An 18,169-nucleotide genomic window follows, 5' to 3' on the forward strand; every position below is an offset into this window, starting at 1 on the left:
ATCACTGGCGGGGTAGCCTGCCCCTACCAGTGTGCAGAAGATGTTTCTGCCGATATATTGCAGGCTATTGTTATCGCACACAAGAACTAATCGAAAAAAAAAACACCCGTACGATAACTCGTGTATTGTTATTTTGCGAATCAAACGGAGATAAACAATTTGCGTCTAATCAAGACGAAAGCAAAACAACGAATGAAGTACTCATGTTGAATAATAAATGATGGTCATTTTTATCTGATTTTCAGAAACCAATAGTCGCAATCTTTAAAATGATATCTTAAGTTTATTTTCGGTCTCTGGGCATCATCTCGATTCTGGAAACATCCATGTTGGGTTGAATTCGGCCATTTTAGGCTGTTCCAGAAACCAGAAGCCATCATCTTGGAATTCCAAATAACGTCTGGGGTCTATTTTTGGTCTCTGGATATCATTTCGGCTTCGGTCTTGTTTTCAGTTCTGATTGGTCGAAATCTGCGTTCAAAACAAAGCTCTACATTTTTCAATAATACAATTGTAATCATCATAGAATCACATTTTGGTAGATGCGCAGTTAAATTTTTCAATCTATTGGTGCAAGAATAAAGGAAATCCGTTGATAACTGACTGAATTATAAGCATTTTAAATTAGACAATTTTCGTGACGCTCTCGATGTATTCGGTATTTCATTTTGCACCCCTATCATACTCTTATCATGTTACCGAAATTCTAAATCTATAATTGTAACCTAAAAATAAGACATTTTGCGTCTTCATATTTTTAATTTATTGTGCAGAAACTATAAAAAATACCCGTGAAGAACTATTAAGAACTATTAACTACAAAAAAATACTAATCAATGATTTTGGGGCACAACAGTGGCAAAACTAGACCGACGGAAAATAAGCGAGAATAAAAAATTTATGAATAATAAGATATATTTTCGAATGTCTTATATTACTAAAAATGAAAAATATTAAACCTTGTATTGGTTTTAATACATTGTTTCGAATCTTTATGACAGAGTTATCGTACTTTTTTCCGAGTTGATTTTTTCTAGGTTTTGACCATGGTCAATGTAAATTGGAGAAATTTAAAATTGAAAGAGAACCAACAGTCATAATTCTGCCGAATATTAAAAAAAATCAGATAGTTATTGTGCAAAACAATTTAAATTTTCTATATCCTGAACGCTGCTATCTAGGGTTGGTGTTAAAAAATTTCTAGCAAAAAGAAAACTGAACTCCAGGTTATAATATGCCGGATTGCTTTTCACTAGCATTACAAATAATATACATTCCCGCCCTTACCTGGTGGCGCTACTTACCGTCAACTTGGCCAGTTTAGCCTGCTGCTCGAAGATACTTTGCCGTAACGCCAGTGCCTGCTTGGCATAGAACGCAGTCGACTGGCTCAGTACCAGATAGGAAATTTCGTGCGGCGCTGTAACAAAAGAAGAAGAAAAATAGAAAAGAAGTTTTAAAACATTATGTTCTCTTCGTAACATACGACTTTAACCGGATAAAAAGACAAGATATCGCGTTGCATTTTGGAGTTAAAAGGGCACCCGCCCGGGTTCAGGTGGATGTATACATATTTTATCCTCCTAATACTTTCCTTGACGTTCCGCTACATTTGTACTACGTATTTCGTTAGTAGTACGAGCCTGAGTTCTGATGTGGAACGACTAACAGTTTGCCGGAGATTTGTGTTAGAGGTGTTGGAATCCTTAGTCAGTTAAATTTTACGATTACGGCTTTAGTGGCTGTGCAGCAGTGCATCTCCCATTGAGTGGCTTGTTGGTATAGGTCTACTACTATAGAGAGCTCCACTACAAAGTCGAAATGTGAAAAGTTTTATTCGTTGGAAAATTCTCGCCGTTGCAGCCTCGGGGAAAACATTGTAAATCTCGTTTGTTGCAGCCCACTTTTTTTCGCGTTCGGGGGCAGCTGGATGCACTGTCAACACTAAAATACATTAGAGTTTGACGGGAAAAAACTTTAAGAGTGTTTTAGTCCCATCAAAAATTTATCAGTACATTGTTTATTCTAAGAATGCTAAACACATTTATTAATAAGCTGCCCTGTGGGATAACCTATCTAATCCACTGGATGACCCCCTGTTTCAAAGCAACCAAAATGTGCAAACTGCTGTTTGCAAAATACCATTAAAGTTTGCCACTTTTCTCTACGGCTAAATCAGATACAACATTAAATTAGTTAGCAAAACAATAGTTTTTGCAGGACGAAGTTTAACCAATTACAGTCTATGCACATTCCGTACGACTTTAATACACTGGTACTCGTGGTCCCCTCGACACGGCGGAGGTTTCGTTTATGAGCGATTCAACCAACCATCCGTTTTGGGACCCGGCCTGTTCCAGTTTGTTGTTGTTGTCCAAGTGCTAAATGCCAGCTGAGCACCGATTGAGCTGATGAACCGCAAACGTAGCAGGTTGGAGATTTTGTTATGCAAATATTTACCCTTGCTTCTGTTCGAAAAGCAAACTTTGTTCTACGGCTTTGATCATCCGGAGATAAGAATTTAGGCAAGGGAAATATCTTCGGTCGGTATGCAGGCGCGTTTGTTTCGAAGGAAATGAACGTTGCGAAATATGAATATTTTGTAATTATTACATTCTAAAGCCTGCTCACAGGAAAATACCGGAATAAGGCCGGGCTTGATTTGATGAAATGAGTTTCAAGTTTGCTTGAGTTCAGCTTCTTAAGTATCATGATTAATAAAGTAGCTTATTAATCTCGCAAATCGCACGTTGTACAGAGGACAATATCGGGCATAGTGGGTGAAGTGAAAAGCATGCAATCAATTCAAATTGTTTAGCTATTCATTAGTTAAACCAGATAGATTTTTAGAGATAGTGGAACAACCCAATTTGCAAAAATTTCCAGTATGTGCTGAGTTCAGAGTAAGAAAACATCTCTAAAATATAATTGTTATTCACTCCGTATCGTTTCTCCCCGGTTTCGCACTGCAAATTTTCCTGACGGGGAGGTTATCGATACATCGAGTCGAGCCGGGCAGGATCATGCCGCGCTGGGTGTCAATAGTATGCAAACGTTTTCCCTCACCGCGCCGGGATTCCCTTCCCTGTCCTGCGACGACAGGATGGTGGTTTTCTTCGAGTAGATGAAATTATCATATCTGTTGCCCTCACTCTGCTCTTGCACCGTGGAGCTGTGCCAGCTTTTGCTGTGCTGGACGCTACGGCAAAGAGTATCAATATCGCTGTGCCCGGATCGAAGGGAAAACATTTCACCACTTGCTGGTGGAAAGTGTCCCGATAGGAAAGCTGGTGAGTGGGAGGAGTAAGAGCAAGACAGGCAGTGAACATTAAATAAGCTTAAAAAGCTAACGAAACGGACGAAAAGTCATCATTATTGACAAAAAATCACGATTGGAATTATCAATGAGGCGGATACGAGTAGAGAGTTTGTTGCAGAGGTGGGATGAAGGAGAATTTCGTTTAGAATTCCACTAACCAAAAACAAAAGCAAAATCTCGGTGAAATCCACCTAATAGAGCAATCAATTATTGTTATACAAACGTACTCTAATACAGTGTCTTTTTATTTTTAGTAGATATATTTACCTATAACATTTTATTTGAGAAATTTGTTAATGAGTGTGTTGAGTTATTAAAATAATTCGGCGGTGACGATGAAGATCTAGAAATAAGCATTAACGTCACAACGAAACGGAAGAAATGTATTATTATTTTTTCATTTCTTAACAAGTTCCTAGGTTTAAATCCCTGCAAATGATGGGTCTTAATTGCGTATACAAATAAATCCTAACAATTATATACACTCGATTATCCGGAATGTCAAAAAAAAAAAATCACTCCGGATAATCGAATCCCCATTATATTTCAAACAAATTTGCCTTTAACGAACGTTAAATGATTATTGTCTTTCGTTATGTTATGTTCCTGCATCATTTCTGTGGGAAAAAGGGGTAAATTCTCGAGTAGCAAAAAAAATTGACACTGACTCATTTCACTTAAGTGGAACTTGCCCCAAACATGCCTGAAAGGACATAAAAGGTAACAAATGTCCTGAAACAACAAAAAAATTATTCCGGATAATCGTGTCACCGGATGATCAAGTCTCTGGATGTCCGACCTGTACTCATAACCAATAGTCTTGAGAATTCACTGCCTGTGATTGGCTTCACAAAATTATTTGGTAATAGGGTTTTATAACTAATGAAGCCATTACCAACTCCCTTAAAACAGTACATCTCAAACAAGTAGCATAACACCGTGGAATCAAAGTAAAAAATTACTGGAGCGAAACAAGAGTTTATCAAACTATTTGAAAAATTTACAAATATGAGCCTTTTACAACGAGAGTTCTGTTTGCCTAGATATTATCATTTAAACATACAGTGCTTTATCGCTTTTATCAACAGTTGTTTTTATCACTACTCGCCAAATTCATGCTCGATTTTCTCACCGTTTTTTTCGTTTTTATTACGATTTTTTGAAAAAAAAAAAATTCAAATCAAGAATAATGTACTTCCAGTTGTAGAAAATGTATTCGAAACATCATTTTCACTTGTGCCTTGTGTCCTTGCATGTGTATAGTTTTATGAACTTAATTTATTTGATCAATTTTCTAAGGCAACCAAGTGTCATATCTGTTACAAATAATTTGTGTCATAATTTTGAGAAAAATGAACCGTAAAATACGTATTTCATTGACTTTGTAGCAAAAATTACGTATTATTCGAACAGTTGAGAAAGAAGATCTCTCAACAACTCGAATATCCCTACAGTTTGATCCTCATAACAGCGTGGATTTAAAAATTATAAAATCTGGCAGTTCCACAATTTCACATAAACAAGCATTAGACTCTACCAGCTATGCTACAGAATGAGCAGTACAAATTATATTGATATTGCATGTATAATAGCCGTGAGAAAGTTCACGAAAATTCAATGGAGGAAAATATCATAAACTAACCTTTTCTTGTTTATTAATTTGTATCTTGAACTTATATTCCATTCAACTATGAAAGTGCATCATTTTACTCAAAATATCATAAATTTCAATTGAATCCAAAACAAAAAAATCAATTTTTATCATTTCTCTAAATTCACGGTGAATTTTTTTTGGACCGAGATAAAATCGAAAATATTGTATTTGAAAAATTTGCAAAAAATTGGCATAATATCACGTATAAGCAAGTTATTAAACTTTTTTTCGCTTGTTGACTTAATACAACATTTTGATCTAATACTAAATACCGGAAGGACACATAATGTAATTGTTTGATTCAATGAAATATGTCGCCTTTTCATTTTTTTTTTTTATAATAGGACTTCTAGTGGTCATAAAAATCAATTTGCTTGCAAAATGTTGAACAGAGGTTTACGTTATCGGAGCGATTTTGGATGGGAAACTTTGGGATCTCCGGAATACATTTTTCCATTCGTTTGTTTACACGAAGTTGCTGAAGAGCGTTGACTCTTGATTATGTTGAAAAAACTATAAATTTACAAAATTATCAAGATTTTCATGCCAACGAGAGTTAGATTAGTACGATTGGAGAACAAATATGCAGTATTAAATTGATCTTTAATTATAATTAGTGGTTTTTATTGTCAAGATATATTTGTCATATACTTGCGGTTGATGTTGTCTGAGTTATATATTAAACCAATAATCTAATTTTGAAGGATTCGGTGGCAGCTCGCCGGAGGGGCCCGCAGCACCCTCTCAGAATTCAATGAAGTTTTGTGGGTGTGGGCAGGCCTTACTTCTCTAAGCACATTGTATGTATTTTTTTTTAAATGCATCAGTATTGACGTTTGGAAAGGGCATAAAAAATTCTTAGAGCAATTTTTTTGTGTCCTTAGTGAACGTTAATGACAAATATTAGATAAAGGTTGTCAGAAGATAACTTATAGGTGATTGTCTGAACTTTCACTCAAACATATTGGAAAAACTAAATCTGAGATCCTTTACAGAAAAAAAAATCATTATAAAAATAAAAAGTGATTCAAAAAAAATCAGTCATTTCGAATTTCTTTCAAAGAAAATTTCCCCACTTTGGTTTGCTCAGAAGAGTTTTGAGAAACTAAATTGTCTATTTTAAAAAAACTGATTTTAACAAAATCTGGGATGATACCAATTTTTTTGAACTTACTTCTTGCTTTAAAAAAAAATTTCCGCAGTGTAGAATCTCAATATTTTCAGACACTTTTAAAAAGTCATCATTGACAGCTTTGTTCTATCTCGTGTCCTTATTCAAATATATCGATTTATAGAAAAACGTCAGCCCTTCTCAAAAGTTAATACAGTTTCATTGAAAATCCAACATCTGGTCGAGTTCGAACGGAATCTTTCTATTATGAAGACTAGGGACGTATTTTATTACTCGGTCGTTCAATGACTACTGACCCCTTGTTGTTTAATGGTATCAGTTGAATATCTAATTAACTCTATCAAACGGACTCGCACAAAAATGAATTTGAGCTCTTCTTAATAAAATTACGGAGCATTCTTAAAATGTCTATTCACCAGAATTCAAAAAGTATACCCGAGTAAAGTAATATAGCAACCATCAGGGCATCTGAATAACACATCTTGGCGTTTTGGAATCAGTTAGGTTCTCTTTTGTTATCGGAATATAACATATCGGGCTATAGAAGTCAGCTTACCTGATGACCGGGCATCACATTATGTTATCATTTTGTTGTCCAATTTTACTCGGGTAGCGCCCTTAAAAGATTATGTGGTTCCCAAACTTTGAGGATCAGATTGGAAAATTTTAAAGATTTTTTTTGTTCACACAACATTTATTTGATACGGCACAATACAAATTAATGTCTTACGGAGCCAGTTATATCCAATGCCGTATGGTCTAAAATATCTTATAAGCTAAAGGCAAATTTTTTATCCTCGCTGCCGACTACGAGCTGAACCAAATCTATTACTAAAATTAACATAGTTTTTTTTATCAGAGATTCGTTTCGCTGTTAAATTGCTCTTCTAGTAGCTATAAACATGTAGCATGTATGGCAGGTTTCGCTGAGCGAGGATATCATGAACTGGCACATAGGGTTGTATTCCTTGTAGAGATCTGGCGCCACGGAATCCAGCACACACTCAAATCACGTGTTCAATGTCATGATACTCCAATCCACAAACACAATGATTACTGTCCGCGAGCCCAATACGCAGTAGATGTGCGTCTAACCCGTAGTGGTTGGACATACCCTGAGACATCACGCGAATGAACTCTCGTCCTACATCCAACCTTCCCAGTTCTCCCTTATCCCACGAGGTCTGCCAGTTGACAAATATGCTCTGACGTGAAAGTTTTAAAAATTCATTGTAGGCAATTGGTCTGTCGAAAATGTCACCGTTAGTTGCGCCCACCTTAGCCAAAGTGTCCGCTTTCTCATTGCTCGGAATGGAACAATGAGAAGGGACTGACACTAAGGTAATCTGAGAAGATTTTTCGGATAAAGCACTCAGATGTTCCCGTATTTTCCCCAGGAAATACGGAGAGTGCCTCACATCCTTCATCGATCGGAGAGCCTCAATTGAGACCCTGAGACTGTCCGTAAAGATGAAGTAATGGTCCGTGGGATTTTTTTAAATAATCCCTAAGGTATACTAGGCAGAGTTGTCCGTATCCTCTGTGCGGTAAAGAGAAATTCCAATTTCACCTCACACGCTTCGAACTGTAACGAGAGCGCTTCTTATTTGTCCGTGCTCACCACGCTTTCTGTGTACGTGGCGTGCGCGACAATGAGTGTGAAAAAAACAAATAAAAAGCTCTCAACGCTGGGCTGCGCTACAGCGTATAAAACTACTCCCAAATTCACCAAGACGAATGAAGATAAACTTACCGACGCGCGCGCTCCAGTGAGATTTCTAGCGTTGCAGAGCTAGCTGCACGGAAATTTCAGACTAATGAATTTATTATTGCCGATTGATAATTTTTTCACTAAAAACATTCTTATTTAGCATTTTACGCGCCTTAATAGCAGACATGAATCCTGCTGTCTTGTCAACTTCAAAAATGAAATTCCTTGATTTTCAGCTTTTACTAAAATGGTGTTTTTTCCAATACATGCTTTTCTCGGATGTACCAGGAGGAGTCCAAATGAACATTACCGTTAACAGAGTCTAGAAATGAGACATAAGCAATGTATTCGTGAAAAAAAAGGCCTAGTCTAACTTAATTAAAATCACAAAATAGACATGTTTTGGCAGATTATTTTCGCAAAGCCAACCTCGTATTTTATATTTTTAATATATAAATATTTCTTTCACCGTTATGTGCTCGACGGGGTACCCGAATACCATTTTAGGTTTCACAAGACGAAATTTCATAGTTTTATTCTGGAAGAATATTCTCATTGCTGGAAATTCGGTTTTTCGGGGATATGTTCCGAAGCGGAAAAATTTTATAAATATTTAAACGGAATCTTACTACTATTGATTCAAATTTTATAAAATTATATTCACGGGACATATTTATGGTTTTGGGTGTTATGGAGATATGCTCTCAAAATAGTCATACGGAACAGATTCCACCGGGGCTTTTTGTGGCCATAAAAACAATTAAAAAATACAACGTCACATACCATCCAATATGGGTATTTTTGAAACGGAGTAAAATCTAGAGGCAGGATAACGACCCCTGACGCCATTTTGGAATTCCCAAATGGCGGCTTCCGGTATCTGGAAGGAAACTAAAAATGGCCGAATACCATCGAATATGAGTTTTTCCGAATTCGGGACGATGTCCAGGGACCGGAAATCAACCTCGGACGCCATTTGAAATTTAATATGGTCACTTCCGGTATCCGGCAAACAAGTAAAATCGACCAAATATCACGTAATATAGATACTGTCGGAATCGGGATGCTGTCCAGAGACCTCAAAACGACGTCAGACGACCCGGAAGTTACCATCGTGAATTTCAAAATGGAGTGTGAAATTGAATTCCGGTTCTAGGCCTGGTATTCAGCCATTTTTAAATCTATTCCAGAAACCGGAAATCGAGCAAGTCATCGTATGCTCGAATCTCGACTGACATAGTTTTTTTTTCCTCATCTATAGTTTATTTGACACGGCACAAATACAATTCAATGTTTAACGGCGCCAATTATATCTGGTAGCTTACTTTCTAAAGTATCTTAATAACTAAAAGCAAATTTTTTATCCTCGCTGCCGACTACGAGCTGAAACTAAATCTAACTTAAGCTAGAATGTTTTGCATGAAAAGCACTGATTTGTTGTTTGATGGTTTTCCATCGCCATAGGTAAGCAGCATATTGAATATGTTCCGCTGCTGGGCCAAGATATTACGGACTGGCATATCGGGGCCTGAAAGTATCGTGCGGGTCTAGTTGCTGTTTCCGGATCCGGGCTCTTAACGTGTTCTTGTCGTTTGGTTGGATGTAGGCGGAAGGGGATAGGACTAAACTGGGACGTGGATGGATTTCAGGAAAACGTATATAAGGGACATGTAGGATAGGTCACGGCTCGCCAAGACATCACGAACAGGAACAGCCGGCTGCCTACCTTCGGCCTGCAGGGAAGCTACTAATCTAGACCTGGCGTCACGGTGTACAGGGCATGACCAAACAACGTGCTCTATGTCGTGATAACCTTCACCACAGGCACAGATACCACTCTCCCCGAGCCCAACACGACGGAGATGCGCGTCAAATCTATAGTGATTGGACATAAGCCGGGACATCACGCAAATGAAATCCCGACCTACATCCAACCCCTTGAACCACGGGTTCGTCGATACCTTGGGGATTATGGAATGTAACCACCTTCCCAGTTCCCCCTTGGTCCAAGAATTTTGCCAACTGATGATCGTATTCTGACGTACAAATGCGAAAAATTCATTAAAGGCAATTGGTCTTTCATAAATATCACCGTTTGTTGCGCCCACCTTAGCCAAAGAGTCCGCTTTCTCATTACCCGGTATCGAGCAGTGGGAAGGGACCCACGCTAAGGTAATCTGAGTAGATTTTTCGGATAAAGCACTCAGATGTTCCCGCATTTTCCCCAGGAAATACTTGCTTAACATCTTTCATCGATCGGAGAGCCTCAATGGAACTGAGACTGTCCGTAAAGATGAAATAATGGTCCGTGGGCATTTTTTCGATAATCCCTAGGGTGTACTGAATTGCAGCTAATTCTGCGACGTAAACAGAAGCAGGATTATCGAGCTTATGGGAGACGGTTAAATTGTTATTGAAGATACCGAAGCCAGTGGACCCATCAAGAAGTGATCCGTCAGTGTAGTACATATTGTCGCAGTTGATGTTTCGATATTTATTGGAAAAAATTTTGGGGATCTGCTGCACGCGTAAATGATCCGGGATTCCACGAGTTTCTTCTATCATGGATGTATCGAAAAACACAGTAGAATCAGAAGTATTTGATAAGTCGACACGATTTGGAATATTCGAAGAAGGGTTAATATTTTGGGACATGTGATTGAAATACAATGTCATAAAACGGGTTTGAGAATTAAGTTCGATTAACCTTTCAAAATTTTCAATCACGGGACGGTTCAAGACTTCACATTTGATAAGAATACGAGAAGACAGGCTCCAGAAGCGGTTTTTCAATGGTAGTACTCCAGCTAAGAACTCCAAACTCATCGTATGGGTCGACTGCATGCAACCTAAGGCGATACGCAAACAACGATATTGTATTCGCTCCAGTTTGATCAAATGTGTGTTTGCTGCGGAGCGGAAGCAGAAACACCCGATTTCAATAACAGACAATATCGTTGTTTGGTAAAGCCTTATAAGGTCTCCTGGGTGGGCTCCCCACCATTGTCCGGTTATTGTACGAAGAAAATTCACTCTTTGTTGACATTTTTTCATCAGATACCTCACGTGACAACCCCAGGTGCCTTTAGAGTCGAACCAGACACCAAGATATTTGTGTACCAAAACCTGAGAAATCGTTTTACCCATTAATTGTGTTTGAAGCTGAGCAGGTTCATGCTTCCTAGAAAAAACTACTATCTCAGTCTTCTCCGGAGAGAAATCGATACCTAGCTGTAAAGCCCAAGCAGACAAATTGTCCAAGGTATCTTGCAATGGTCCTTGCAAATCGGCAGCTTTGGCTCCTGTAACAGAGATTACACTGTCGTCTGCAAGTTGTCTTATCGTGCATGAATTTGCCAGACATTCGTCGATGTCATTTACATAAAAGTTGTAAAGAAGGGGGCTTAAACATGAGCCCTGGGGAAGACCCATGTAGCTAATGCGAAAAGTTGCCAAATCGCCGTGCGTAAAATGCATGTGCTTTTCGGACAACAAATTGTGCAAAAAATTGTTCAAAATTGGAGAAAATCCTTGTCGGTGAAGTTTACCCGAAAGAATGTCAATAGAAACGGAATCAAAAGCCCCCTTAATGTCCAAGAACGCAGACGCCATTTGTTCTTTGCGAGCATACGCCAGCTGAATATCTGTTGAAAGCAACGCAAGACAATCATTCGTCCCTTTGGCACGGCGGAAGCCAAATTGAGTATCTGATAGTAGACCATTTGATTCGACCCATAGTCTCAACGACGGAGTATCATTTTTTCCATCAATTTCCGGATACAGGATAGCATTGCAATCGGCCTATAAGAGTTGTGATCAGAAGCTGGTTTCCCTGGTTTTTGGATGGCGATTACCTTCACTTGCCTCCAATCCTGCGGTACAATATTTTGCTCCAGGAACTTATTGAACAAGTTTAACAAGCGCCTCTTGGCATTGCCGGGTAGATTTTTCAACAAGTTGAATTTGATTCTATCTAACCCAGGCGCGTTATTGTTACAGGACAGGAGGGCAACTGAAAATTCTGCCATCGTAAAAGGTGATTCAATCGCGTCGTGGCCCGGAGACGCATCGCGAACAATGTTTTGCTCAGGAACAGAGTCCGGACATACTTTCCTGGCAAAATCAAATATCCACCTACTTGAAGACTCCTCGCTTTCGTTGACCGTTACGCGATTCCGCATTCTTCGGGCTGTGTTCCAAAGAGTGCTCATTGATGTCTCCCTCGACGTCTCGTTTACGAACCGACGCCAATATCCGCGTTTCTTTGTCTTAGTCAAGCTTTTAAACTTGGTATCAAGCTCCGAATAACGTTTAAAGTCGTCGGCATCGTCTGTATCCCGGAAGGTCAGATACGCGTCGGATCTTTGCGTGTAGACATCGGAGCACTCTTGGTCCCACCACGGAGTGGGAGGCCGTTCTTTGATCGTTACGCCGGGATATTTCTTCGTTTGGGCTTGCAACGCGGCGTCGAGAATCAAGCCCGCGAGGAGGTTGTATTCTTCAAGTGGTGGATGATGTTGAATCGAATCGACCGCTTTTGAAATCATTCCCTCGTATAACTTCCAATCGACATTCCGTGTGAGGTCATACGGAATGTCAACTGGTCGCATGCGAGTTGACCCGTTATTAATTGAAATAAGAATAGGCAAATGGTCGCTACCGTGAGGATCGAGGATTACCTTCCATGTGCAATCCAACCGTAGCGACGTCGAACATAAGGATAGATCCAAAGCGCTTGGGCGCGCTGGAGGTTTCGGGATACGTGTCATTTCACCGTTGTTTAAAATAGTCATGTCGAAGTCATCGCAAAGGTTATAGATTAAAGAGGAGCGGTTATCATTGTATGGGGAACCCCAAGCCACGCCATGAGAGTTGAAGTCTCCCAAAATCAAACGTGGCGAGGGAAGAAGTTCTATTAAATCAAAGAGCAGCCGTTGCCCAACCTGTGCTCTGGGAGGAATATATATTGAGGCAATACAAAGCTCTTTACCTTGTATTGTCATTTGACATGCGACAACTTCGATGCCTGGAATCGAGGGGAGGTTAATACGATAGAAAGAATAGCACTTTTTAATCCCTAAAAGTACTCCTCCATATGGGGTGTCTCGATCAAGGCGAATAATATTAAAATCATGGAAGTTGAGATCAATATTTGAAGTAAGCCAAGTTTCACAAAGGGAAAATGCATCGCATTTGTTTTTATTTATCAAAACTTTAAACGAATCAATTTTTGGTAAAATACTTCTACAATTCCACTGTAAGACAGAGATAGAATCCTTCATATACGCAGTTGAATTAGGCATCGAAGGATACAATCGCTGCAAGGAGGGGCCATTGGGCAGTCAACTGCTTCAAAAATGATCTAACTGTTGGGAGGAATGCTGTAAGAAAAATTTTAATTGGATCGGGTACATTGAAATTTTCAAAAATCCAGTCCACAATGTCAGAAAATTTCACTAATCCAGAGTTTGTTTCATCAACTGGACGTGCAAAAGGAACAACTGGGGTTTTAGATGTTCCTGGCAGTGCTGGGAACTCCTTCTGGGACTTTAAATTTGCAAGCCCAGGAGGAGTTTGCTTCGGTTTTTCCGCAGCACTGTTTGGTTTGTTCGTACTTTTCATTACATTTTGGGAAATCTTAGGACCTTTACGGGGAAGTTTAGGAGAAGAAACATTTTTCCTCTTCCTAGACTCCCCAGGATTGGCATAAGATGTTCCCGCTGATGAATCGTCAGAATCGGTTTCATCAGAGAGCAACAGATCAAAGGGGTTCGATGTTATGGTAGAAGTGGTCACGGTCTTCTTCAGCATCTCAGCGTAAGAACGCTTTGAACGCTCCTTAAGTGACCGCTTGATTTTATCTCTGCGCTGCATGTACACCGGGCATGTGGAGAGCTCATGCTGGTTTTCCCCACAGTGAATACATTTTTCAGCATTAACACTGCAAGAATCTTCCGCATGAGTCTCCCCACACTTGCTACATCGTGCCTTATTGCAGCAGTAGGCGGCTGTGTGGCCTAACTGCTTGCAATTGGTGCAATTCATAACACGGGGTACATACAATCGCACAGGCAGACGAACTCGGTCGATCGAGACGTGGCTAGGGAGTGCAGATCCGGCAAACGTAACGCGAAACGAGTCTGACGGAGTGTAAACTTTTTTACCGCCGACGAGAGACATGGACCGCAATTGCTTACAATCCAAAATCTTCGCCTGTGTTTCGGTATTTTTGAAGCAACCGGTTGCGCTTTTTAGGATACACTCGACAGACAGACTCGAATCGGTTATGACACCGTCTATCTCCACGTCTCGTGCGGGTATGTAGACGCGATACTCGCGTGTGAAGAGCTCAGAGCAAGCGATAGCATTGGCCTGTGCCAGATCACTGACCACGACACGGAGCTTGTTAGGTCGGACCTTGGAAATTTCGGTCACGGCCTTGTACCCCTTCGTCAGGTCTTTAGCAATTTGCAGTATGTTTAAACGCTTTGAATTCACTCCTGCCTTTGGACGAAAATAAACAGTATAGCTGCCCTGTTGAGATCCGTCCGGGTAAAGCCTGGGGCGAGGGGGGACTGGAGAATGAACAGGGGAGGGGGTAACAGAAGGGTCAGGGTCAGGGTCAGGGGGGTTCGGGGATGGTGGCACGGGAGGCGAGGGATCAATATCCATTGCGCTAAATGTAGCGCACTAGCGCACTAGCGCCGACAAGAACACGTACCTCTTTACTTCTTCCTTCCAGCAGTGGTTGTCCGATCGTTCGAAGCTGCACCCAAAGCAGCCAGCAGCACCAGTACAGCAGCACCAATACAGCCACCAGCAGTGAGCCGGGTGTGAGATCACTCAGCACAGCGACACGGACTCGACTGTCAACTGATGGGCTTGGATTAAAAAGATCTATTCACGGTGCACAGATCGAAACTGCAGCTGGTATTTTGCACCAATACAGCCAAAGTTGTGAGCCGGGTACAGAACGTATTGACACAACTCACAATCTAGTTGGCCTTTAGCGCGAATAATACACTCTTTTGTTTGGCTATTCGTACACACGGACCGGATTGTAATAGAACGACCACTTTGCACGTCCGTTTCTGTCGAGTGTTCGACGCGGAATAACTGACATAGTTGTTGAGATATAACTTATAAACGTTGGCTGGCAAAAAATATTTTCCATTTCACACTATTTTGTAACTAAAGACAATTTTGCTCTGAAAAATGTTCATTTTTCTTCTCCCGATTGAATTCGTTTCCGTTTCAACTTTTCCATTCTTCTTTCGTGCTCTGAATGAGTATTTCAAGAAAGAGACTTTGCTACGAGGAACACATTCTGCAAACATTTTTTAAGCAATCGAATTTTATGTTGTTGTAATCAACAGGCTATCGAATCAATATCTAGTAGAACCTGCCATACAAATATACTTTTTAGTGATTGGATAAGAGTGAGAAAATAAATCAAATATTCTATATTCGTTGTAAACCAATTTGAAATGTCTTATTCCACTTATGCCACATTGAAATTTTTATGAATAACACTAGCATAGGTATAATCTGTACCTCGGTAATTTTCACAAACCACCAGTAAAATTAACACGATAAACAGAAAACTAGCATTCACAGTCATTGGCGTCGAAAAATATCCTTGGCGGAGCACTGATTTAGAATCACCTATGGCGGCGGCGCACACGACTTATCACGTCTATAACGTACAAAAGAGAAAATAAGCTTTGAATCACTAAGTAGGTACTAGTACACTTTAGTCGATTCGTTCACGGGTATTTTAAATTAGGGCCCTTTATTTATTCTGGATTTACGCGTTTTTTGTACGCGGAGTTTTTATGCGTCACGTATCTTCCGCGTAAAGAGCGAATTGAGTACATCGATCATTCATTTTTTAAATAATAACTTCCATTTTACAATTTTGAAAAGCTTGCCCCCATTATCCAAATCCTGCCTACGCCCATGTCATGACACAAGTGTTCTTCACATCGGTTCATATTTTGACTGGCGCTGGAACGCGTTAAACAAAAATTGCTGTAATCTGATCAAATCTGTATGACGTACAAGATAGAGACCAACAACTGATGTTTCTTCGCACCAGTGTATGCTATAGCGCCGCGCACGGGCGAAGGTAAACGAGAGCGCAAGAGAGCAACTTTTTGGAAGAGAATGTAACGCAATTTTTGGCATCTAACGCACAATTGTTTCACGGTGCTACAAATGGTAAAAAATGTAAGAGCTTTTGATGTGACCTAGTGTGGGTAATAGCTCTAGTCAAGTGTTAATAGCGCGCAAACTTAAAGTTTTTCGAATATAATATAAAATTTGAAGTTATGATCAAAACCCAGGTCTCAGACCTCACATTGAAAAACTGTGTGAAAAAATCTAAAAAATTATATTTAAACTCAAATAACTCAACGTGTTTTAGTGATATTAGTACAAACCTGTAAATGTTTTGAAAGCTCTGTTCATCTTCTTTCCAAAACTGCCTCAATATTGAAAGTCGGTTGAGGAAAGACTGAGTTAAAAAAAATGTATGCCCTGAGGTCCAAAAAACCGTATATTGACCATAACTTCAGATTTTGGGGGTGTTTGGAAAATTTCTAGTATGAGCGAATGTTACACTCAACAAGACCTACAACCTCCACTAGATCACTTCAGAAGTTCTTGTGTTTTTTCACCATTTGTAGCCCCACGAAATAATTGTGGTATAGAAGCCAAAAATTCTGGTTTTCTTAAAAAAGATATAACTCAGTCAAATATTCACCGATTTTCACAAAACCACTTTTGTTTGATTCGTCATTGAATATAACTTCAAAAGTTTAGTGTATTTGTAGTATCTTTCTCAGAAAAACAGGTGGCAAATTTCAAATTAAATTGAAAAATTGCGTGAAAAAAACTAAATTTTTTTATTAAAACTCAAATAACTCAACATGTTTTAGTGATATTAGTACAAACCAGTAGATTTTTTGGAAGCTATGTTCTTTCCAAAACTGTCTCAATATTGAAAATCGTTTGAGAAATGACTGAGTTAAAAAAAAATAACTTCAGATTTTGGTGGTGTTTGGAAAATTTCTAGTATGAGCGAATGTTACACTCGACAAGACCTACAACCTCCGCTAGGTCACTTCAGAAGTTCTAAATCGCTGTAGCACAGTGAACTGCTCTAAAAATAACAGATCGAATTTTTAAAGGATAATCTAGATCAAAGAGGAAACATTTTGTTGTGTTTTTTTAAACCCGTTTTTTTGAAAATAGGATCTCAGAAATCGAAGATCCTTCAATTGTTTGATCTATGTTATTGCATTTTGACTTGCTTTATAAAAATATATTTCATATTATCAATGCGTGTTTCATTGTTTTGGTGATTTATTTTCAATAATTGGCAACACAGACCAGCGATAGTTACCAAATCTTGCATACTATAAATAACCGAGCTCTGCAGGTATTGATTTTCGACCGATATGTATACCTCTACCTCTAAAACAAAAGTAAAAACAGAAACGTTTAGCAGACGGTTGTCTAAAATAATAAGATTACAAGAATGTTGATTACCCTTGCTGAAGACACATCGAATCTCGAATAGCCGATTTAAAGTTACTCAATAAGCTTGAAAAGTCGCTTCAAAATGTATAAATTATTTTAACTGTACATCTAATCCTTCTATTTTTCTTCTATGACGAAGAGAAAAAACTTTGAAACAGAACAAAAGCAGAATCAGCAAAATATTTCAAGTAATACGTTCTCAATTTGATAAAAAAATAGTTTTGGAACTTAACGAATAGCAAAACAGAATATCCAATGGTTTAATGAACAAACTTTTCATCAGAGCATTTGATGCGGAAACCATGTCGAAGACGTATATGAAGTTACGTTATAAGATAGAAGTGAATTTCAACATAATATTGCGAAGCTTATTCAATCATAGACAGTGTACCGTATACGGTATTGTTCTCGTTCGCCATCATTTGCATAATTTTAGTGCCCGCGGCTAGCTTTTCTATACATATTACTTCCTATAAGCGAATTCCGATCCTAGCCTGAATCGGAAGTTGAGCGATGGCATAAAGGATCCCCGCAGTCTTCTGCTGCTGATGAAAGGGAATCAAACTGCTGTTCTCCCACGTAATGGATCAGTTTCAAATATTTATGGGCAAAGCACCAATTATTGCCTCATACGGGAAATATTTAAACATAATTTTAAAGTACCAATCAAGGCATACAGAATGATACTATATTGCGGAAGTACCACGATTTATGTACAAATTGTACACAGTGAGAATGCATATTATTTCGCTCTTTAATGTCCGTAGCTTTCATTCGAATCTTTGATTCGATGGTCCACGGTTTTTGTCG

At 39.1% G+C, this 18,169-nt stretch overlaps 1 protein-coding gene across 2 annotated transcripts in view; it reads right to left on the reverse strand.

Annotated features, from left to right (window-relative positions):
- The window catches only part of LOC129730783 (beta-1,3-glucosyltransferase), a 75,383-nt gene that overhangs the window by 21,879 nt on the left and 35,335 nt on the right, over positions 1 to 18,169 (reverse strand). For both annotated transcript variants that reach the window (XM_055690351.1, XM_055690350.1), the window contains one exon: positions 1,305 to 1,420. In XM_055690351.1, coding sequence (XP_055546326.1) covers positions 1,305 to 1,420 — 116 coding nt within the window. The remainder of the gene's footprint in view (positions 1 to 1,304; positions 1,421 to 18,169) is intronic.

The sequence above is a fragment of the Wyeomyia smithii genome, chromosome 3, assembly GCF_029784165.1.
Source record: "Wyeomyia smithii strain HCP4-BCI-WySm-NY-G18 chromosome 3, ASM2978416v1, whole genome shotgun sequence".
In the NCBI taxonomy this organism is placed as follows: Eukaryota; Metazoa; Arthropoda; class Insecta; order Diptera; family Culicidae; genus Wyeomyia; species Wyeomyia smithii.